This window comes from Gopherus evgoodei, chromosome 1 (assembly GCF_007399415.2).
Source record: "Gopherus evgoodei ecotype Sinaloan lineage chromosome 1, rGopEvg1_v1.p, whole genome shotgun sequence".
NCBI classification, from domain to species: domain Eukaryota; kingdom Metazoa; phylum Chordata; order Testudines; family Testudinidae; genus Gopherus; species Gopherus evgoodei.
The window spans coordinates 277005576-277022922 of record NC_044322.1 but is presented as its reverse complement, the minus strand read 5'-3'; the positions used below and the strand labels follow the sequence as shown (position 1 = coordinate 277022922).

Below are 17347 nucleotides of genomic sequence, written 5' to 3'. Positions count from 1 at the left end.
GTTACAAGATTACACAGTGCATTGCAAAAAACAGAAAGCCGTTTACAGATGGGGAATATATAAAAGAAGTTTCTCTCGGTAGCTTGGAGGTTTTGGTCAATGATTTGCCAAATAAAGATACAATCATATCTAGAATAAAAAAATTCCCGTCTCTGCTAGAACAGTTGAGAGACGCATAAGCGAAATGGCAGAAAACATTAACTAAAAGCAGATGACAGCATTAAAAGACACAGCAATGTTTAGTGTTGCAGTTGATGAGCATGTGGACCTAAATGACATTCCACATTTGGCAGTTGTTGCAAGATATTGTGCTTCCAATGAAATCCAAGAGGAACTTTGTTGCCGAAAACCCCCGCATGGCACATCAAAGAGGGAAGATATAGCGGGGTTGACATCAGAAAAAATATTTTGTGTGACCACAGATGGTGCTTCTGCCATGGTCGGAAAACAGAAGGGATTTGTGAAGTTACTCGAAGATCAGATTGGCCGCCCAACAGTCAAATTTCACTGTATCATCTATCAAGAAAACCTGTGCGCTAAGATTTCTAATTCAGAGCTTAATAATGTGATGAATACAGTCGTGCGAATTGTGAATTTCCTTGTTGCTTGATCTGCTTTGACTCATAGACAGTTTCAAGCACTGCTAGAAGAGATGGACAGTGCTTATAATGACATTCCACTTCACAGCAACATTCGGTAGCTAAGTCATGGCAAGGTTTTGATGCGCTTTGTAAACTGTTTTGATGCAATCAAGGCCTTTTTGTCAGAAAAAGGACAAAACTACCCTGAACTGGATGATGACAAATGGCTGTGTAAGCTCACGTTTCTAACTGACATCACCGCTCACCTAAACGAACTCAACCTCTGTTTCCAGGGTGCAGCAAACGGGTCTGGAGCTTTATGAAGCCTGGAAGGCGTTTGTTGTAAAAGTAGCAGGTTTTTTTTCCTTGGGATATTCGAACTTTGACTTTCCACTACTTCCAACACATAAAAGAGCTATCGGCACGTTGCACTGTCAGTGACAATGAGATTGGAATGTACATGCAAGAACTGAAATCAGAATTTTCTGATAGATTTCAAGATTTCCAGCGATTTGGCCCAATGCTTTCTTTTCTAATTAAATCTGAAAACTTCAGTGCAGGTGACTTGGATTTGTCTGAATTTCAGTGGATGGGTATTGAAGATTTTGAAATGCAGCTCATTCAGTTAAAAAGCTCAGAATTGTTACTATCAAAGTTTGGAGATCTGCAGAGTGCACTTGAAGCTACTGAGAGAGGTCATGGGGCCTCTATTCTGACTTGCTGGATGTCCCTGCCAGTGAAATTTAACTGTTTGAAGAAAATTGCATTTGCAATGCTTTCAGCATTTGGATTCACATACCTGTGTGAACAGGTATTTTCACATATGAAATCTGTCCTTTGTCCCTCTCAGAGTCAGTTAGAAGCCTGCGTGCAGCTTAAAGTATCCAAATACATGCTAGACATTGGAAAACTCAGCTAGGAAAACTAATGGCAAGAATCACACTAAACTGATAAGGTCTGCATTTTAATTAAATTTTTAATGAAGCATCTTAAACATTTTAAAAAACCTTATTTACTTTACATGCAACAATAGTTTAGTTACGTAATAGAGAGAGAGAGAGACTTTCTAAAAACATTAAAATGTATTACTGGCACGCAAAACCTTAAAGTACAGTGAATAAATGAAGACTTTGCGCACCACTTCTGAATGGCTGCCGACCCCTGATGTATTCCATAATATTTAATGTTGCATTCAGCAAGACAGCTGACGTGCCCTTACTGCGAAGTTTTTGCAAATAAATCTCTGACAAACTTCAGGGAATATAAAAAAAACAAACCTGTGATTGACATTTTTTATTCCCAAGTTTAGTGCTTTTAATTAGGTACCTTCTGCATGTCCAGAACCTTCAGCATCTTCACGTTCTAGCATGCAGTGGGAAACCTGCTCCATTATCTTTAGAAAGAAATTGCAGAAGTGTGATTTTTTTCAAATGTCATTTGCTTCGTTTTGGTTCAGGGATTGGTTGCAAAGGGGCGACCAGGGGAGGGAAGGGAAGAGAGGAAGGGGGAGGGGGAGAGGGCAAGGCCTGGGCAGAGTGGGGGCGGGGCCCAGGGCAGAGCAGGGGTGGAATATGGGCAGGGCCACAGGTGGGCTGGGGAGCTAGCCTCCCCAAGCTGCAGCTTCACCCATACCCATGACAGCAGATAAGAGCGGGTCGGCTCCCACACACTAAGCGCGCACTGTAGTGCCCTTAGGCAGTGGCCGTGTTCACAGAGCTGAGGGCGTCAGCGAGGCCCATTCTGGGTGAGGGAGAGGGCTTGGGGGTCTCTGCAGGAAACTGTGACTCTCTGCCACCGTGAGGCAGGCCCAGTGGCTTGGTATCTTTGCTGCCTCATCGCTCCCTCCCCAGGCTGTGAGCCCAGGCTGCTGTCGGGCATAGGGGCACCAGTTTAATAATATTGCATTGGGCCCCATAAATCCTAAAGACGGCCCTGTGAACTGCCTGACACACTTAGATATAGAATAGCGTTTCGGCCCAAGGCTGTACACAAGAGCTAGCTGACTATCAGAGGATTGTAAAAACTTGGTTTGTATGTTCCCACAAGCTCGCACTGCGTTTTCCTCCCTCTCTGCCATCAGACCTGCTGCTCCTCAGGGGAAGGGCTGCCCGTTTCAAGAACCTCCTTGAACCACGTCAGGTACATAGTGGCAGCAAAAAGCTGGAGCAGCAGCAGGATCTGAGCCCCAGCTAGTGCCATGAAACCCCCACTGAGTTCAGAGAGTTGAATGCAGACCCAGGCCTGGCACAGAAACAAGCCAAGGCCACCAGCCAGAAGAGCAGCCGAGAGGCCCAGTACCACAACCGTCACTTCCCAGGCCTCTCTGGTGTTTGCATATTGGGCCTGTATGATTAAAAATGGGGAGAAGCTACAGAGCACCTGGACAGTATATACACAGAGCCTTGCCAGCACTAGGTCAAACTGGTCAACCCCCATGTCCATCAGGTCCTTGAATTCTAGGCACTGCAGTTCTCCAGCCGTCTGGTTCCACAGGCAGAAATTGTAGAAGCCGATTCTTTTGTGGGGAAGGTTGATGATGTTCCCAGCTTCCCACATCAGGGCATAGAGCAACAAGAAAAAGGACCCTGCAGCCAGGAGGAGCATGCTCCAATACAGCTGGCATGCCCCAGTTCTCTGCTTCAACAGACCCATTCTAGTTTCCACACTAGCTCCTCAAGACCACGGTAGCGCCTCCTCGAAGAGACCTGCCATCAGACATGAATGGGGAGAGCCCTCAGTGTCAGTGTTCATGCCAGTAATCCCACTGCTACCTCCATCCCCAGGTAACATGCTTACAGAGGGAGTGGTGCAGCCCCTTCTCAATGGCTGGTCTACTAGAGGGTAACAGCTTACTGGTGCTCAGAGACTTTATGGTCAGAAGGGACCATCATGATCAAGTCTGACCTACTGCGCACTGCAGGCCACAGAACTTACCCAGCCACTCTTGTAATTGACCCCAACCTCTGGCTGAGTTACTGAAATCCTCAAATTTTAATTTAAAGACTTCAAGTTACTGCGAAGCCACCATGTACTCTAGTTTAAACCTGCAAGTGACCCCTACCCCATGGTGCAGAGGAAGGTGAAAAAGCCCCAAGATTCTCTGCCAAGTTCAAAGGCTGCTGACTGCTTATATAAGGGGCTGTTACACGCACTGTTAGTTTCCTGCATGTGGCAAATAGGGACTTCCCTTCCTCTGGGAACAAGCAAGGGAAGAGAGGAGCAAATTCTGTGAATTAACCAGGGGAACATTTAAACAGTAAGCTAGAAGCAAACACGATTTCCTGACCACAGCACTGGGCTGCAGGTACAAAGGTTAGAATTCCAGCTGTCTGTGCAGTGGGACTACAGTTCGAAATGTGACTAGAAATACCCTCGCTGGATTCTGTTTTCTCACCAATCCCACAGCCAGTTTGCTCCGGTGACAAGCCAGGAAACGGTCGTTCTACCCGCCAGCCCCGCATATGCCACCTGGGATCTGCAGCTCAGCCTGTGCTCTGCCTCCCTCACATCAGTACCAGGAATGACTATTCTGCAGTGGGCGCTTGGCTGACGATGTATGAGACAGACCAGAGGCTTTTGCCCCCCTCCCATAGCTTGGTTGGCTGGGCAGTGCTCACTGGAGGACAAACAGGGCTGTAGCAGGAGGGGCTAACACACAGCTCTGTGACATGAGGACCCAGTCACCTGTCTGACTGTAATCCTGTTGGAGGGCTGGCTGCATAGGGATAGAGGCTGAGGGAACTGAGGAGGCAGCACAGTTAAGCTGCCTTAGGGCATTTGCAGTTTTTCCAGTGCCCACCTCCCACAGTGATGCTGCCAAGAACTGGAAGGCGTCGCATCCATTTTGCCTCATCTGAAGGCCCGGCGATATGGGACCTTATGGGATGGGGGAGGGGACAAGGGATACCAGAGCACAACCTCACATTAGAAACTGACGCCCATTTCACTGTGCCACAACTCCTCCTGCATTTGTGGGGGGAAGTGGGGACAACAGGAAACGAGCAGAGATACCCACCATCAGCAGGGGAACTCTAGAGATAATCAACACGCTTCCTCCAGCCACTTGTAAGAGAAGTAAAGGCAAATGGGCCAGGTTCTGACTTTTATGCATTTGTACATGCTCCCTCCCAAAATTGACTTTCCCCAGGGATGGTCAGCCAAAGAAGGGGGAGAAAATTTGGCTCCATGGAAGAAAGAGTATGGATTGTCTATACCTGTTCAACTCTTGCCTTCTTGGCCGGGTACCAAGAGGGAAAGTGAAAGTGCCTCACTAGGCAAACATGCCCTCATGATCCAGTTGATATAGTGCAAATAGTTATGACCGTGACACATTATTATGGCCTTAATCTGAAAACAAACACTGAAAGAAGCAGCTTTTAAGCAAAATGGTCACTGTGCGGAGGAGAGGCATGAGCGTTGCCTGGTTGTTTGCTGCCAGTTCCACCGTAAGTTACCCATCCGTGTGTCTAGCTTCAACCTAAAGATCTCTGTCAGGGTGGGGCCTTCCAGATACAAACTCTTCTCTGCTGGCCTGGGAGTCAGTTATTAGGCCAGTTAGTTGCCAAGCTTGATTGATAGTGTGAAAATCTTGGTGTCATTTACTGTAAATGCCTAGATTAGCAGCACTGTCTCCTCCCAGGGAAAGCACTTTTGCTTTCAATTCTGGTGAACAGAAGAATGAGTCATGGGAAAACAAACACCAGGAGTGGGATTCCTATTGCCTGAAGTGGCAGTTAGGTGCCTACCTTTCCCTCCTGAATCCCAACAGAGAGAACTAAACGATCTGACTGTGGCCCCTAGACCCCAAGGAGACAGGTGCTGTGGGAACCAACCTGAAGACTCTTGTTCAGCCTGACTTCTTAGCAGCCTTCACTGGTGACTTCACTCTTAGCTCCTTGGCTTCCTTTCAGGTCTATTTTTGTGGCTTGTGGTTTAGGCTGAAAACCAAAATCAGACATAAAAGGAGAGTCCCCAGCAGGCCTATGCCGGGAAAAGGATCAGCAAGAACAGCTGCCTCAGCCTCTCAAGGCTGACTTGCTGGTTGTGTCTGCATGTAGGTACCAACAAGGGGCTGGGAGTGAGTGGGGGTCAGCCTACTCCATGCTTGGCTTTGAACACTTCAGAGAGAGAGAGAGAGAGAGAGAGAATTTGCCTCTTCAAGCATAGTTAAGGGTAAGATTATGTAACGAAAGTTACGGATTCTGTGACTTTCAGAGACCTCCATGACATTTTCCAGCCCCGGGGTGGCAGGTTGGATCTGTCAGCTGGTGGGAGCTTTGGAGCTCTGAGATGCTGTGGGCAGATCCACCCTCAGATGTTTGGTTCTGGCAATGAGGACTTCACTGAACTCCCTTTGGATCCTGCTATTGGCTGTCACCACTGAGCCACCAGAGGCAGGTGCTGTCTCACGTCTCCCAGAGCCTGGCAGTTATCGCCTGGGGAGCGGATACACTTAAAGCCTCTAAGCCACAAGCTCAAACCATGTTTTAAATGTATCATGGTGGGACCACCGGGCTCTGCTCAGGGCTCTGGGTGTGGCTGTAGCACAGGTGGTTCCTGGGAATCCTCAGTGCTTCCAGCCCCGTGCTAAGAGCCCAGGCCAGGGATCTGAACTTGCGTCTCCCAGACAGTGCTCATAGCCAGTAAGCTAACAAACAGACCACAATCCATCTTTCTGCTATCTGACAAAGACTTACACGACAGTGTAGGTGCCCCCTTCCCGCCGCCCGCCCAGCTCACCCACTCTTTGAGGGAGGAGGCCAGTTCTCTCAGCATTACCCCTACAATACCTCACTTCTGCTTCCGCATGCTTCGCTTAGAGATCTTCTGGCGAAGCCTGAATGTGCTCCTGCACTTGTCAGTGGGGTCCAGTGCACTGTAACAAACACAACCACACAAATAGCTCAGAAGCAGGTAAAAGCCAGACCCGGGGGACAAGGGGGGAATCACAGGGCAGGTACGTAGTTGAATAGATTAATAGTTCCCCCTTGATTTCCACCTGGGGCTCCGTGCCACCCTCCTCAAAAGACCCTGGTTTCTTGCTGCAACCTGCCCCATCCAAAGGGGGATGAGACCAGGAGGTGGGGGTGGTCACAGCAGCAAAAAAAACTACTCGGCTGACTTGGGGTTCTGGGCCTAGTCAGGGTGGGGCAGAAGCTGGGCCAGGAGCTGGGCCAGGGAGCTGGTGCCAGGCTGGCGGCCTGGGAAGGGCTGGCTTGGGATTGGGGGCTGGGCTGGAGACCTGGGGGTGGGGGGAGGGCTGGCATGGGAACAGGCACCGGGCTGGAGTCCTGGGGGAGGGGGGCTGGCATGGGAGTGACCACAAAGGGAGCCCCCAGCAGCCCCTCTGTCAGTACCGCCCTAGCCCCAATCATGTCCCCACCCAACTTCCAACAAGTGTAAAAATAAAAATACAAAAATAGAAAAAAAATCTTAAAAATAAAAATCAATGTTAATTGTCAAATTTAGAACAAAATAAAACTGAAATTCTGCTAAACCCACCAATGATGTAAAGGCCCAAAGTCTTGCCATGGCCCTGATTAGATACTCAGTAATACACTAGAGACAGGTCTGGCGGCAGGGGGTGGCGAACTACAATGCCCCATCTGGAACCAGCCTGAAACCCAGGTGGCTATGGGAGCGTAACAATACCAGGAAACTATTTAAATACCTGTTATTCTAACATGATGAACTACACAAGGTACCTCCATCAGCACTGAAATGCAGCTGGTGGGGTGGGGCTGCAGCCAGCACTCTTCAATACAGTATTGCAGGGAGAAGGCCAAGGCAGTGGAGTAAAGCCCTGCTCAACTAGGAAGAGCCCACGGGGTCTTTGATGTGCCCGCAACACAGAGAGGGTCACGGTTTTTAAAGTCGCAGCTGAATGCCCAACCTCAGCCCCTACATTTCATGGCATTCAGTGGCTGCAGTTCACCCCAGCTGGTGCTGATGCAGGGCCCCGCTCAGGAGTCAAGGGGAGGCAGCTTGCACATTGGCTTCCAACAGCCCCAGAATTCCCAATTTGGGCCCTGGCACTGCTCAGGGAAGCCCTAAGGGCTGCTCTCTGTGTGCCCCAGTTGCTGTGGCATAGCCAGGGTGAAGGCTGGGCAGCCACCTCTCCCGCCTCCAGCTGCCCCGGATGGGTGTGTGCAGAGCCAGCTCAGTGCCTGGCAGAGGCCCCCTGAACCGGGGTATTCTGGAGGGTGGGCCTTACAGCTGCTCTGAAGTCCCTTTGTGACAGCAAAGGTAAACCAAAGTGGGAGAGGGCAGTTCATAAATCTCCCCAAAGTACCTCTCCCGGGAAGATGAAAGGCTGGGATTTAAACCTGCATGTGATTGGTGCTATTCTTTCCCACATAAAGGGCACATGCATTCTTCCAAGTCCAGGGAATGTCAGCTTGGAGCCAGGAGAAAAACAAAGACAGGAAAGAACTCTGTGCACGCGCAAGTGCGTGCCCTGCCCACCCGTCCGTCCATCTCCAGAGTCGGCAGTGACTCTGCCTCTCAAAATGGCTGCCCGTCCTGCAGGCAGGCAGTAGAGTTCTTAGATATTTAAAAGGTGCCAGAAACAGACACATCAATTACATTGTCAACACATGCCACCAGCAGCCGTTTTCAAGTGGGCACCATTGGGGCCTGTCATCAAGGATGAGCTCTTCCTCTGCCGTTCCCATGCAGTAATTCGTCTAAAGGCTCTGTCCCTGCTAATCTATCATTCCTATATATCAGCAAGGTCATGGCCCAGCTACCTGCACCAGTATGGGGAGGGCCTGGTGGTCTTATCATTTTCTACTGCACCTACTTGTTCCATCACTCCCATGGTTTGAATGGAGGGTGCCCCACTTCAGAGGAGAGGATCTGAGTAAATCAGGCAGCTCTCCAAAACAAGATTGGTTGCTCAGCCCTTTCTCGCCCTGACACTATGCCCTGGTTCTGGCTTAGACAAGGACAGCCAGAGAGAGGGTGGGAAACAGAAGGAACGGGGGAAGGAGAGAAAACAATCAGAGCAGGGAAGACATCAGAGAAGAGGAGAAAACAGAAGAAGTCTGAAGAAGATCCATGCTACCAGAAACAGCGGCCCTGCCAGTCCCAGATGGGAGGGCCCACTCTTGGCTTCAGGACTTGGCAGAAATAACAGAATGACTAAGTCGTCTGACCCAGTGTAAGCGCTGTGAAGAACTAAACCACAATGAAAAACAAACAAGCAAAGGAGGAGGAGGAAGGGAAAAGATATTCTGTTTCCTTTGGCATTCCAGATTAATTGCCAGTCTCCTGAACATCTCTAGAGCACACCCTAAAATGCTTCCAGATTGCATGTGTCACTCTGGAAGATGGGAACTAGAGCAGCTGTCCCCCTCCACCACCATTTGAAACTGAAAAACATTCAGCAGTTCAAACTTGATCCCGTGACATCTGTTTTCCTCTCGGCCCCCACCCTACTCCATTCTGACACAGCTGGAGTGTTCTTCCTCACCTACTGATCCCCACTAGGTCTTTGCCAAACCATTTTGAGACCTAAGCAGAATCCTGGACTAAATGGTGATAACTTTTGTGACAGCCCAATCCTCAAATTACAGATCTGTAGACAACTAGAATCGTGTATCTCAACCTTTTCAGACTACTCTTCCCCTTTAGTCTGATTTGTCGTGTGTACCTCCAAGTTACACCTCACTTAAAAACGACTTGCTTACAAAATCAGACATAAAAATTACAAAAGTGTCACAGCCACACTATTACTGAAAAATTGCTGACCATACAATTACAAAATAAATCAATTGGAATATAAAGTACTTACATTTCAGTGCATAGTATATAGAGCAGTATAAACAAGTCATTATATGAAATTTTAGTTGACTAAGCACTGACTACACTAGTGCTTTTTATGTAGCCTGTTGTAAAACTAGGCGAAGTATCTAGATGAGTTGATGTACCCCCTGGAAGATCTCTCTGTACCCCCTGGGGTATGCGTAGCCCTGGTTGAGAACCACTGAACTAGAGTACAGCTGGTGTGTTTACTGCATGCATAGGTGTGTCTGTGGAGATAATCTGTAACAGTGGGTGTACTGGTCTGCATGTGTACGAGCAGGTGGGTTTAAGTAAATGGCATGTAGTTGATAGGGGTAGAGATGAGCTCTGCAACGACACAGGCGAGGTCATCCCTTTTCCCCCCTCCCCCGTCCTCTTCCTCCCCCTGTGGCTGGAAACAGCTCTCATCTCTTCCCTCCCACACAGTGCCAAGGCTCCTGCTGCCATGTTCTGGTGTGAACCCTGGCAGAAATCGGGGGGAAGGGGAGGAATGTTCACTCTGAAAATGTAGGTGTGAGTGAGATTAGGTGCCTAAAGGATTCGGTAGGGGGGTTTCTGGATCACAGTGGAGCCTACACTGGCACTTAGGTGTCTGAACCCCAGAATTAAACCCTTTTGTGGATCTGGGCCATAATTATCACTTATAACATGAAAACTAAAAATAATGAGAGCTGGTTCTGCTCTCAGTTACCCTGTTTTTTCATGGTTATAATACTCCACTGAAATCAATGGTGTTGCTCATGAGTTGCCCCAGTGCCACAGAAGAATCAGGCCAAGGAGATGTAAACACTGATAGGGATATTTGACTGTGTGTGAGTGTGGAAGTTAAGTAGATAGCATTTTTGTATTGTAATAACCAGATTTTTACTTTTTCAATCAATTCAACTGACATCCTCAAGTAGAAATCTAATCCACTGCAAAAAGAGAGAGTGGAAAATAGTTTCAGTAGCTTCACCTACTCTCTTGAGCTCAATTGCCTATTTCTGTGATTCTTTTCAGTCACATTTTTTCCCCCATTTAAAAATTTTGCTTTCTCTCCCCTCTTGCTTTGCAAAAATCCCATGCAAACAACAAAGGAAGCTGACTATACAGAGAGTACTGCCAATTTCACAGAGTAAACAACAGGGGAACTGACTATGATGAAACTAACTATACCCATAATACTTTTAAATAAACAAAGGAATCAAACTGAAAAAATAAATATATGTCTCCCGCTTCTCTTTCCATTAGACTGATCTTAGGCATTCCCTATATAACAGCAACAGGTAAACAATTCAGACAGAAGTAGGATTTTTAAGTTGATAGGGTCCCTTTAAAAGACTCAGGAGGGAATGGACTCCTGTATTTTGCATGCACAATATAATCTCAAAGAGACATCGCTCCTAGCCCACCAGTAGGGTACTTACATGAGGACCATCATTGTGCTGATTGCTGAATCCAAAAAGAAACACTAGCAAGAAGCGGCACTTGAAGTCCTGTTCAGTTGATCCTCTTTAGCACAGTTCAACAGCGCTGTCTTGGATGGTGGAGAGCAACCCTCGAGCCTGTGCACTTCAGCTGGTCTGAAGCTATTTACTTATAATGATAATCTTTGCCCTTGGTTGTGTTTTGACAAAACACTCAGCAGATTTCACTTTCATTTTGACTGTTTGAGACTTCCCACACAATACTGGTTCTAGCCTAGTCACATGAATATTCCCAATGCCACACCCTATTGTTAACCAATTTACAAAACAAATTTAGCAGGGAGCTGGAGTGCTCAAGCAGATTTGCATTTGTTTCCTCGGTTGCTACTAAAAAGGGGGTTACTTCCTAAGAGTAAAGCCAGGCTTCACTAGAAACTTTTGCCAGTAGAGCAATGTCAGTTGTGGTTGTGATGCTTTTACAACTTTTCTATACCAGCAAAAGCCCTAGTTTAGATAGTTATACTGGCCTAAAAGTGCTTTTGCTGTGGCACCTTATTTTGCTTGGGGAACAGCTATAAGCTATACGGCAAAAAGCACTTTTGCTGGTATAAGCTGTGTTCACAATAGGAGGGTTTGTAAAAGCAGCAAAGAATCCTGTGGCACCTTATAGACTAACAGACATTTTGGAGCATGAGCTTTTGTGGGTGAATACCCACTTCGTCGGATGCATGTAGTGGAAATTTCCAGGGGCAGGTATATATATGCAAGCAAGCTAGAGATAACGAGGTTAGTTCAATCAGGGCATCCCACGAAGTGGGTATTCACCCACTAAAGCTCATGCTCCAAAACGTCTGTTAGTCTATAAGGTGCCACAGGATTCTTTGCTGCTTTTACAGATCCAGACTAACATGGCTACCCCTCTGATACTTGACAATAGGAGGGTTTGGCCATATAGCTATACTATACTAGCTTTTCTAGTCTAGACTCTGACCTAAGTCTTCTTTTCTCACTCCCATTGACCCTCTTTCCTTCAGATCTCAACTTTTAGTATAGCTTCTGGTGGTTCTGAGTGTCTGCTGCCCGTTGTCTATGAAATTCTAGGTCTCTTAGGAATGGTCACACTGCACAGTGGTTATCTGTCGACTACTTCTCAGAAAAAGTTCCATGTGGCCAGGCAGATGACTAGTGCGGTCTGGCAGCCATGACATGAAGAACTATATCTATCCCCAAAGAACTGTGCAGAGGATTAGTTATAGAATCTCTTTAAAGTGCTTTGAAGGTGTAAATACATGCATAGATTATTTTTACCTTCACCAGAATCAGTCAGGAGATCAGATCAGAGCCCCAGAAAAAAGCAGCAATTACACCAGCTTTTTGAACTCTGATACTTCCAGGCTTCAGTAAGTCACCCCAAACTTTGCGAAATCAGAGAGTGGTAAAAAGAGGGGTTTTTAGCTTTAGGACCTTGGGCTCATTAGTCACAGAAAAGAATATACACAGAATTGATTTGCTTCTACTGACACAGTGTAGAATGAGCATGGACTATGAAATGGAATTCTAACCTGTTCCCCATTCACACTAACAGATCATTTACACAAACAAGTGGAAGAACTAAGTGCCTTGAAGCAAAAATATTAATTCACCTTCTTGACTCAAATTTCTACACAGATTTGTTGAAGAAAGCACCCTGAGTTCACCATGGTCAGAATTCACACAGCCTAGACTGGGAGCTATGTAACAGTGACCTAAAGAAGATCTAACGGTATGTCTATGCTGGCAGAGTTACAGTGCCGGCTGTTACAGCGCTGCTCAGAGAGCACTGAAAGGAAACTGCTATTGTGTGTTCACACTGTCAGCTGCTGGTGCAATAGTGTGTTCACACTTGCAGTGGTATTCAGAGGAGTGCAATCTTGGCAGCTATCCCACAGAGCACCTCTTTCTCTTCTGCCACTAAGAGTTGTGGGAAGGATGAGGGGGTCGTGGGACATCCTGGGTCCTGTCCCGATGCCCTCTGATGCATTGCTTCACATCCCAGCAATGCCTGTACTTCCATCCGCATTTAACACCATCTTTCAACCCTTTGTGTACTGCGTGCTCTGCCTCTTCAGTCTGCAGAAATGGATCCTGCACTGTTGACCAGTACGCTGCTCGCTCTGGCTAACACGTCGTGAGTGGCAGTAGAGTTATTCCTTAAACTACAAAGGCAAGAGTAGTTTGACATTGATTTTGCCACATGTAGTAGGTCTGACACAAGATTGCTTGTGGCATTCCCGGAGGTGCTGGAACGCCAGAGTCCAGGGCTATTATAGGGGCACAGCACAGGGTCACAAGGATCAGGGATGCCTTGAGGCAGCACTTTGAAGCTGAAAGTCACTAATATTTGTTGCCATGCTTGGGAGTGCACTCCTTGTAATGCTAGGAGGTGATAGTGATTGGTGCAGAAGATGCACTATGAAGGTGTAAGAAAATTGCCCGTTGTTTTGCAGGGCTCTGTTTGCTTTCAATTAATGGAATAACGATCGCTTTCAAACTAAAACAATTCTTTTATTAAAAAACAACAACCAGAGGGGAGAGAGAAACAAAAACACACACATCAGCATTGTTGCGCTTTTCCAAGCTCCTGACTGCATGCGTCTCTGACCTCTGTCAAAGTTAGAATCAGGACTCACAATTTGTCAGACCACTCTGTTTTATTAGCACAGTGCTCTGCCAATAACATTCAGAATATGTGAGCGGCCATGCAAGGCCAAAACAGTCTTATTTATACAGATAAAAGAGCGGGAATCAGACAAAGGAACAAAGAAAGCAAAACTGTAAAATTCACCTGGGGCACAGCATGCATATCCTACTTCCTTACTAACTCTTTATGGATCTGAGGCTAATACTTCACCAATTGCCCTTAAATGGTGCAATTGTTCTATGTGAATGTCTGTATTCCTGACACCTGGATTGCAGCATTCCAACAGTTTTTCTTAAAGGTACAGACAGCATTTCTTTAATCCTTTCTATTTTTACAATATAATTCATTCTACTTTCACAATCCCTCCTTTTGGTCAAGCGCATGCCATGACCAACAATTACTGGGTTCCACAAATTAACCGTTTCTTATCTTTTTGTTCATCAGTAATATTCAAAATCATTATATTAGCACTCTGTTTTGGGGCAGCCATCTGGGTGACACAATTCTGGATACAACAGATTAACTGAAAGCATACAAAAATCACTAAGATTTCAAACAGGATAGTTAGGGCTCCCTGAAACAACCAGTTTCCTATGCCAGAGAAATTGAACAGGTTACTTAGCCACTTCCATAAAGAACTCAGCTCTTCATGAGGAAGATATGCGATTTGTTCTAAGTGGCTATAGCGATCTATTACCTTATTGGTATTGTATAAACATACAACATTGTTTTCCAGTGAGAGCACAGGTCCCTCCTTTGGCCGCGAGCACTATGTTCAATGCCTGACGGTTCTGGAGGGCCACCTGTCCGATCGCCTCTGTTTCCTTGGCCAGGGCTCTTAAACTTTCTCTGGTTTTATTTGCCATTATTTAACTACTTAGGAGCCTTTTTGCCTGGTGTATTGCTCCCCCAAGTGGGGTAAAGGAACTGCCAATAGCCTCTTCCCAGGTGTCATTACTGTTCCATATTGTGTTAAACAGACAAGGTCCTTCAGTGAGGTCTGGGTAATTGAGTGGGATAGCCAGGACAGGAACACCAGTTTGAGAGTGGGCTGGGATGTGGCTGCAGACCCAGCATTTAGAAATAATAAGGGTCTGAGCTATCCACACTTGCTGCTGGATAAAAGAATTGTCATTGTGTGCACCCCAGACCTTAAGACACCAGCAGCCGAAGAACAGGCACCACCAGAGGCGCATGTTGGAGGCAGGGCCCTTCTGGTTCTGACAACCTCAAATGAGGGAACTGCACTTACAGTTTTATGTCCACCAGGCAGCAGGCGCTCGGCTCACTACTGCTTCTTCTTGGGCCTTGCTTTATGTAGTCATCTGCTTCTGGCAACCCTTACGAGAGCGTAGATTGTAAGGTATTGCAGGCTGTTCCTCTACGTCTTCTTCTGGAGTCAAAAAAATTGACTCTGCGTGGTCCTGAGGTGGTGGTTGGTTCACTGGGGTCTGTGCATTCTTACACTGCGAAGCATGTATCCACTCTGAGATGCCAGACAGTTTAACAGCCGTCCCTTGACTATGGCTGTAACAATGGCCTTTACACCTTATCTTTTCCTGATGCATACATTTCTCATTCACACAAATAGATTTGAGAATACAAACAGTAGTATTTTATATTGAACAAAAAAAAATTGCAAATTAAACCTTGCTAAGTTTTACAACTGATAACTAAGACAATTTACATTGAGACCTAGGCCTTCAATGTTTCTCTAATTTACTTAACACAGACACAATAGAGAATCCTGTCTCTTACTACCTAAATCTTAAAACAAAGAGTTAGAGAGGGCCCAATTTGTAATGCATATGGGAAAACAGAATCCTATAGTCCCAGGGGGTCATTTTTTTCTGCTATTTAAAAATAGTGACTAGCAGGATGAAATCAAATTATACTTTAATTCTTATGGGATATTATAAAATCCTGCTCCTACATATCCCCCTTTTGACACTAAGATTATTAATCGCCAGTGTCACTTCTTATTTAGTCCACGTAATAGAAAATACTGGGAGGTGATTTGGGCCTGTGGCTTTAGCTTTACATACATTTGTTTTATTCACCAGCACATTTTAAACATTTCAATTAAACACATACAATGTAAAACCAAAAACAATTAGGGTAGTAATATTAGTATGCCAGTAGTTGTGGGAGACCATCCAGAAAATGTTATACCAATGGTAAGCTGTTATGCTTTTATGCAGTGGCAATTTTTAACATGTCCCCATTTGCGTGTATAATATGAATAGTTCAGTTTTCCACATTTTTGTTTTTATTTTTTTAGGAGCCATGTTACCTTTTTACCTTTTAACAGATGATTGGTAACTGTTTGCCATTCAATGCCAAGGTTGATAGAGAACTCAGCTAAATCAGTGCTTACAGTAAGCTGAGACTCTTTTGTTGTTGTTGTTGTGGCAAATAGTAAATGCGATTATTGGTAAACACAGTACTTACATTACATTTACATTTGTCTTCTGGTGGGTTGCTAGCACTTTTTAAACATTTTTCCCCAAGAATTAACACATACACATAGTCCATTATACAGTACTTTGGATTATCTGAAAGACAAAAAGAACAGTTTTCTACCCCTTTTGGGGTGGCATTGATTATTGCTTAAAGATTTCATTCTTTTACAAATACCCTTCCTGACTGCAGGCAAAACAGAGGAATTACCCCCATATTTTCCTGTGTGTTTTTTTTTTTTTAATAGACAGGCCAGGTTTTAATGGCTTCTACATTTTAAGGGTTATGCAAAAATTATTTTACTGTTTAGTTATTAAATTCATGAGGTGGTGTACCTCAAGTTTTGCCTCTTATATAGCAGACCAAGTTTGTAATGTTTTCCCTGCTGTGTTAAGCTTTAAGTTTATTCACAGGTAATAGCTGAGAAGCATCATTACCATATTACTTTAAAGGATTTTTTCAAAAATTATACACACTACAAGTTGTTACAGGGGTACTCACTAACATTAAAGTTATTTTAATGTTTAATATTAACAGTAACATTAGCATCAAATTTATTAAAGGTATCTTGTTATACCATGCCTTTTATGTAGGCAGTTTGTTTGCTGACCAGGTATGTTCTTTATTTGCAGCTTCGTTTGTGCTGGCAGTTTTCACCTTTCTTTATCAGTTAGGTAATTTGCATCAACACAGGCTAGGCTTTTGGATTCAAAGCCATCAGCAGAGCTCAGAGACTCTGTTTTAACACACAGGGATCTGAAAAAGAAAACACAGCCTATTGCGGCTCTTTTTGGAGCCCTAATAGGATTTTAATTCAGCAGCATGTTTCATTTGCATTTTTTTTTACATCCCTTTTTACAATATACGCTGCACATGTCCTACGGAAAATGCACATTCTTTTTATACTATAATTTTTTAAAAACATTAGCCATATTAATTTTTACATAAGGTATAACTTTGTTTTTTTTTCAGAGTTTTTATGTACTTTTATTAAAGTGACAGTCTGATTACACATAGTCATTTTAAGGCTCAGTGTTTTTAACATTGCTTCTTTTTGTTTTGTGCACCTCACCTCTGCTGTTGCTTCAGAGGGTCACTGTTAACTTCTTATTTTGTCATTACAGCTCTTATCTGCTATTGTTACAAAAAAAACAAACCAATCAAACAAAAAGACTCCAGAATCTCTACCTATTCTCCTGATTCTGACTGCCCTATTGCAGCCATGACTTGGTTTTTATTTAAAAACATTTTAATTTTTGTAAAGAATTAAGTTACCCCTTAAGGGTTAAATGCTAAATCCCAAAGCCAAACAACACTAATTACCTGTGTCTTGCAAAAAGGTCTGTCAGTTTTGCAACTTTGAATCAAAGAGTCAAATGAATTTTTAGTGGCATTAAAAACAAAAACAAAATCAA

The 17347-nt window shown here is 45.0% G+C and overlaps 1 protein-coding gene across 2 annotated transcripts; it reads right to left on the bottom strand.

Annotated features, from left to right (window-relative positions):
* Positions 1-1845: 1845 nt before the first annotated feature.
* On the bottom strand, positions 1846-11351 carry TMEM140 (transmembrane protein 140). Of its 2 annotated transcripts, XM_030548418.1 has the most exons (4): positions 10793-11202; positions 6371-6456; positions 5414-5518; positions 1846-3286 (listed from the first exon to the last, which is right to left on the bottom strand). In XM_030548418.1, the coding sequence occupies exon 4, from the start codon at positions 3231-3233 to the stop codon at positions 2658-2660; it is 576 nt and encodes a 191-aa protein (XP_030404278.1). In that variant the 5' UTR covers positions 3234-3286; positions 5414-5518; positions 6371-6456; positions 10793-11202; the 3' UTR covers positions 1846-2657. The 2 variants fall into 2 exon arrangements, with proteins under 2 accessions (XP_030404278.1, XP_030404279.1); XM_030548419.1 differs by lacking the exon at positions 5414-5518 and having other exon boundaries at positions 10793-11351.
* Positions 11352-17347: the final 5996 nt, after the last annotated feature.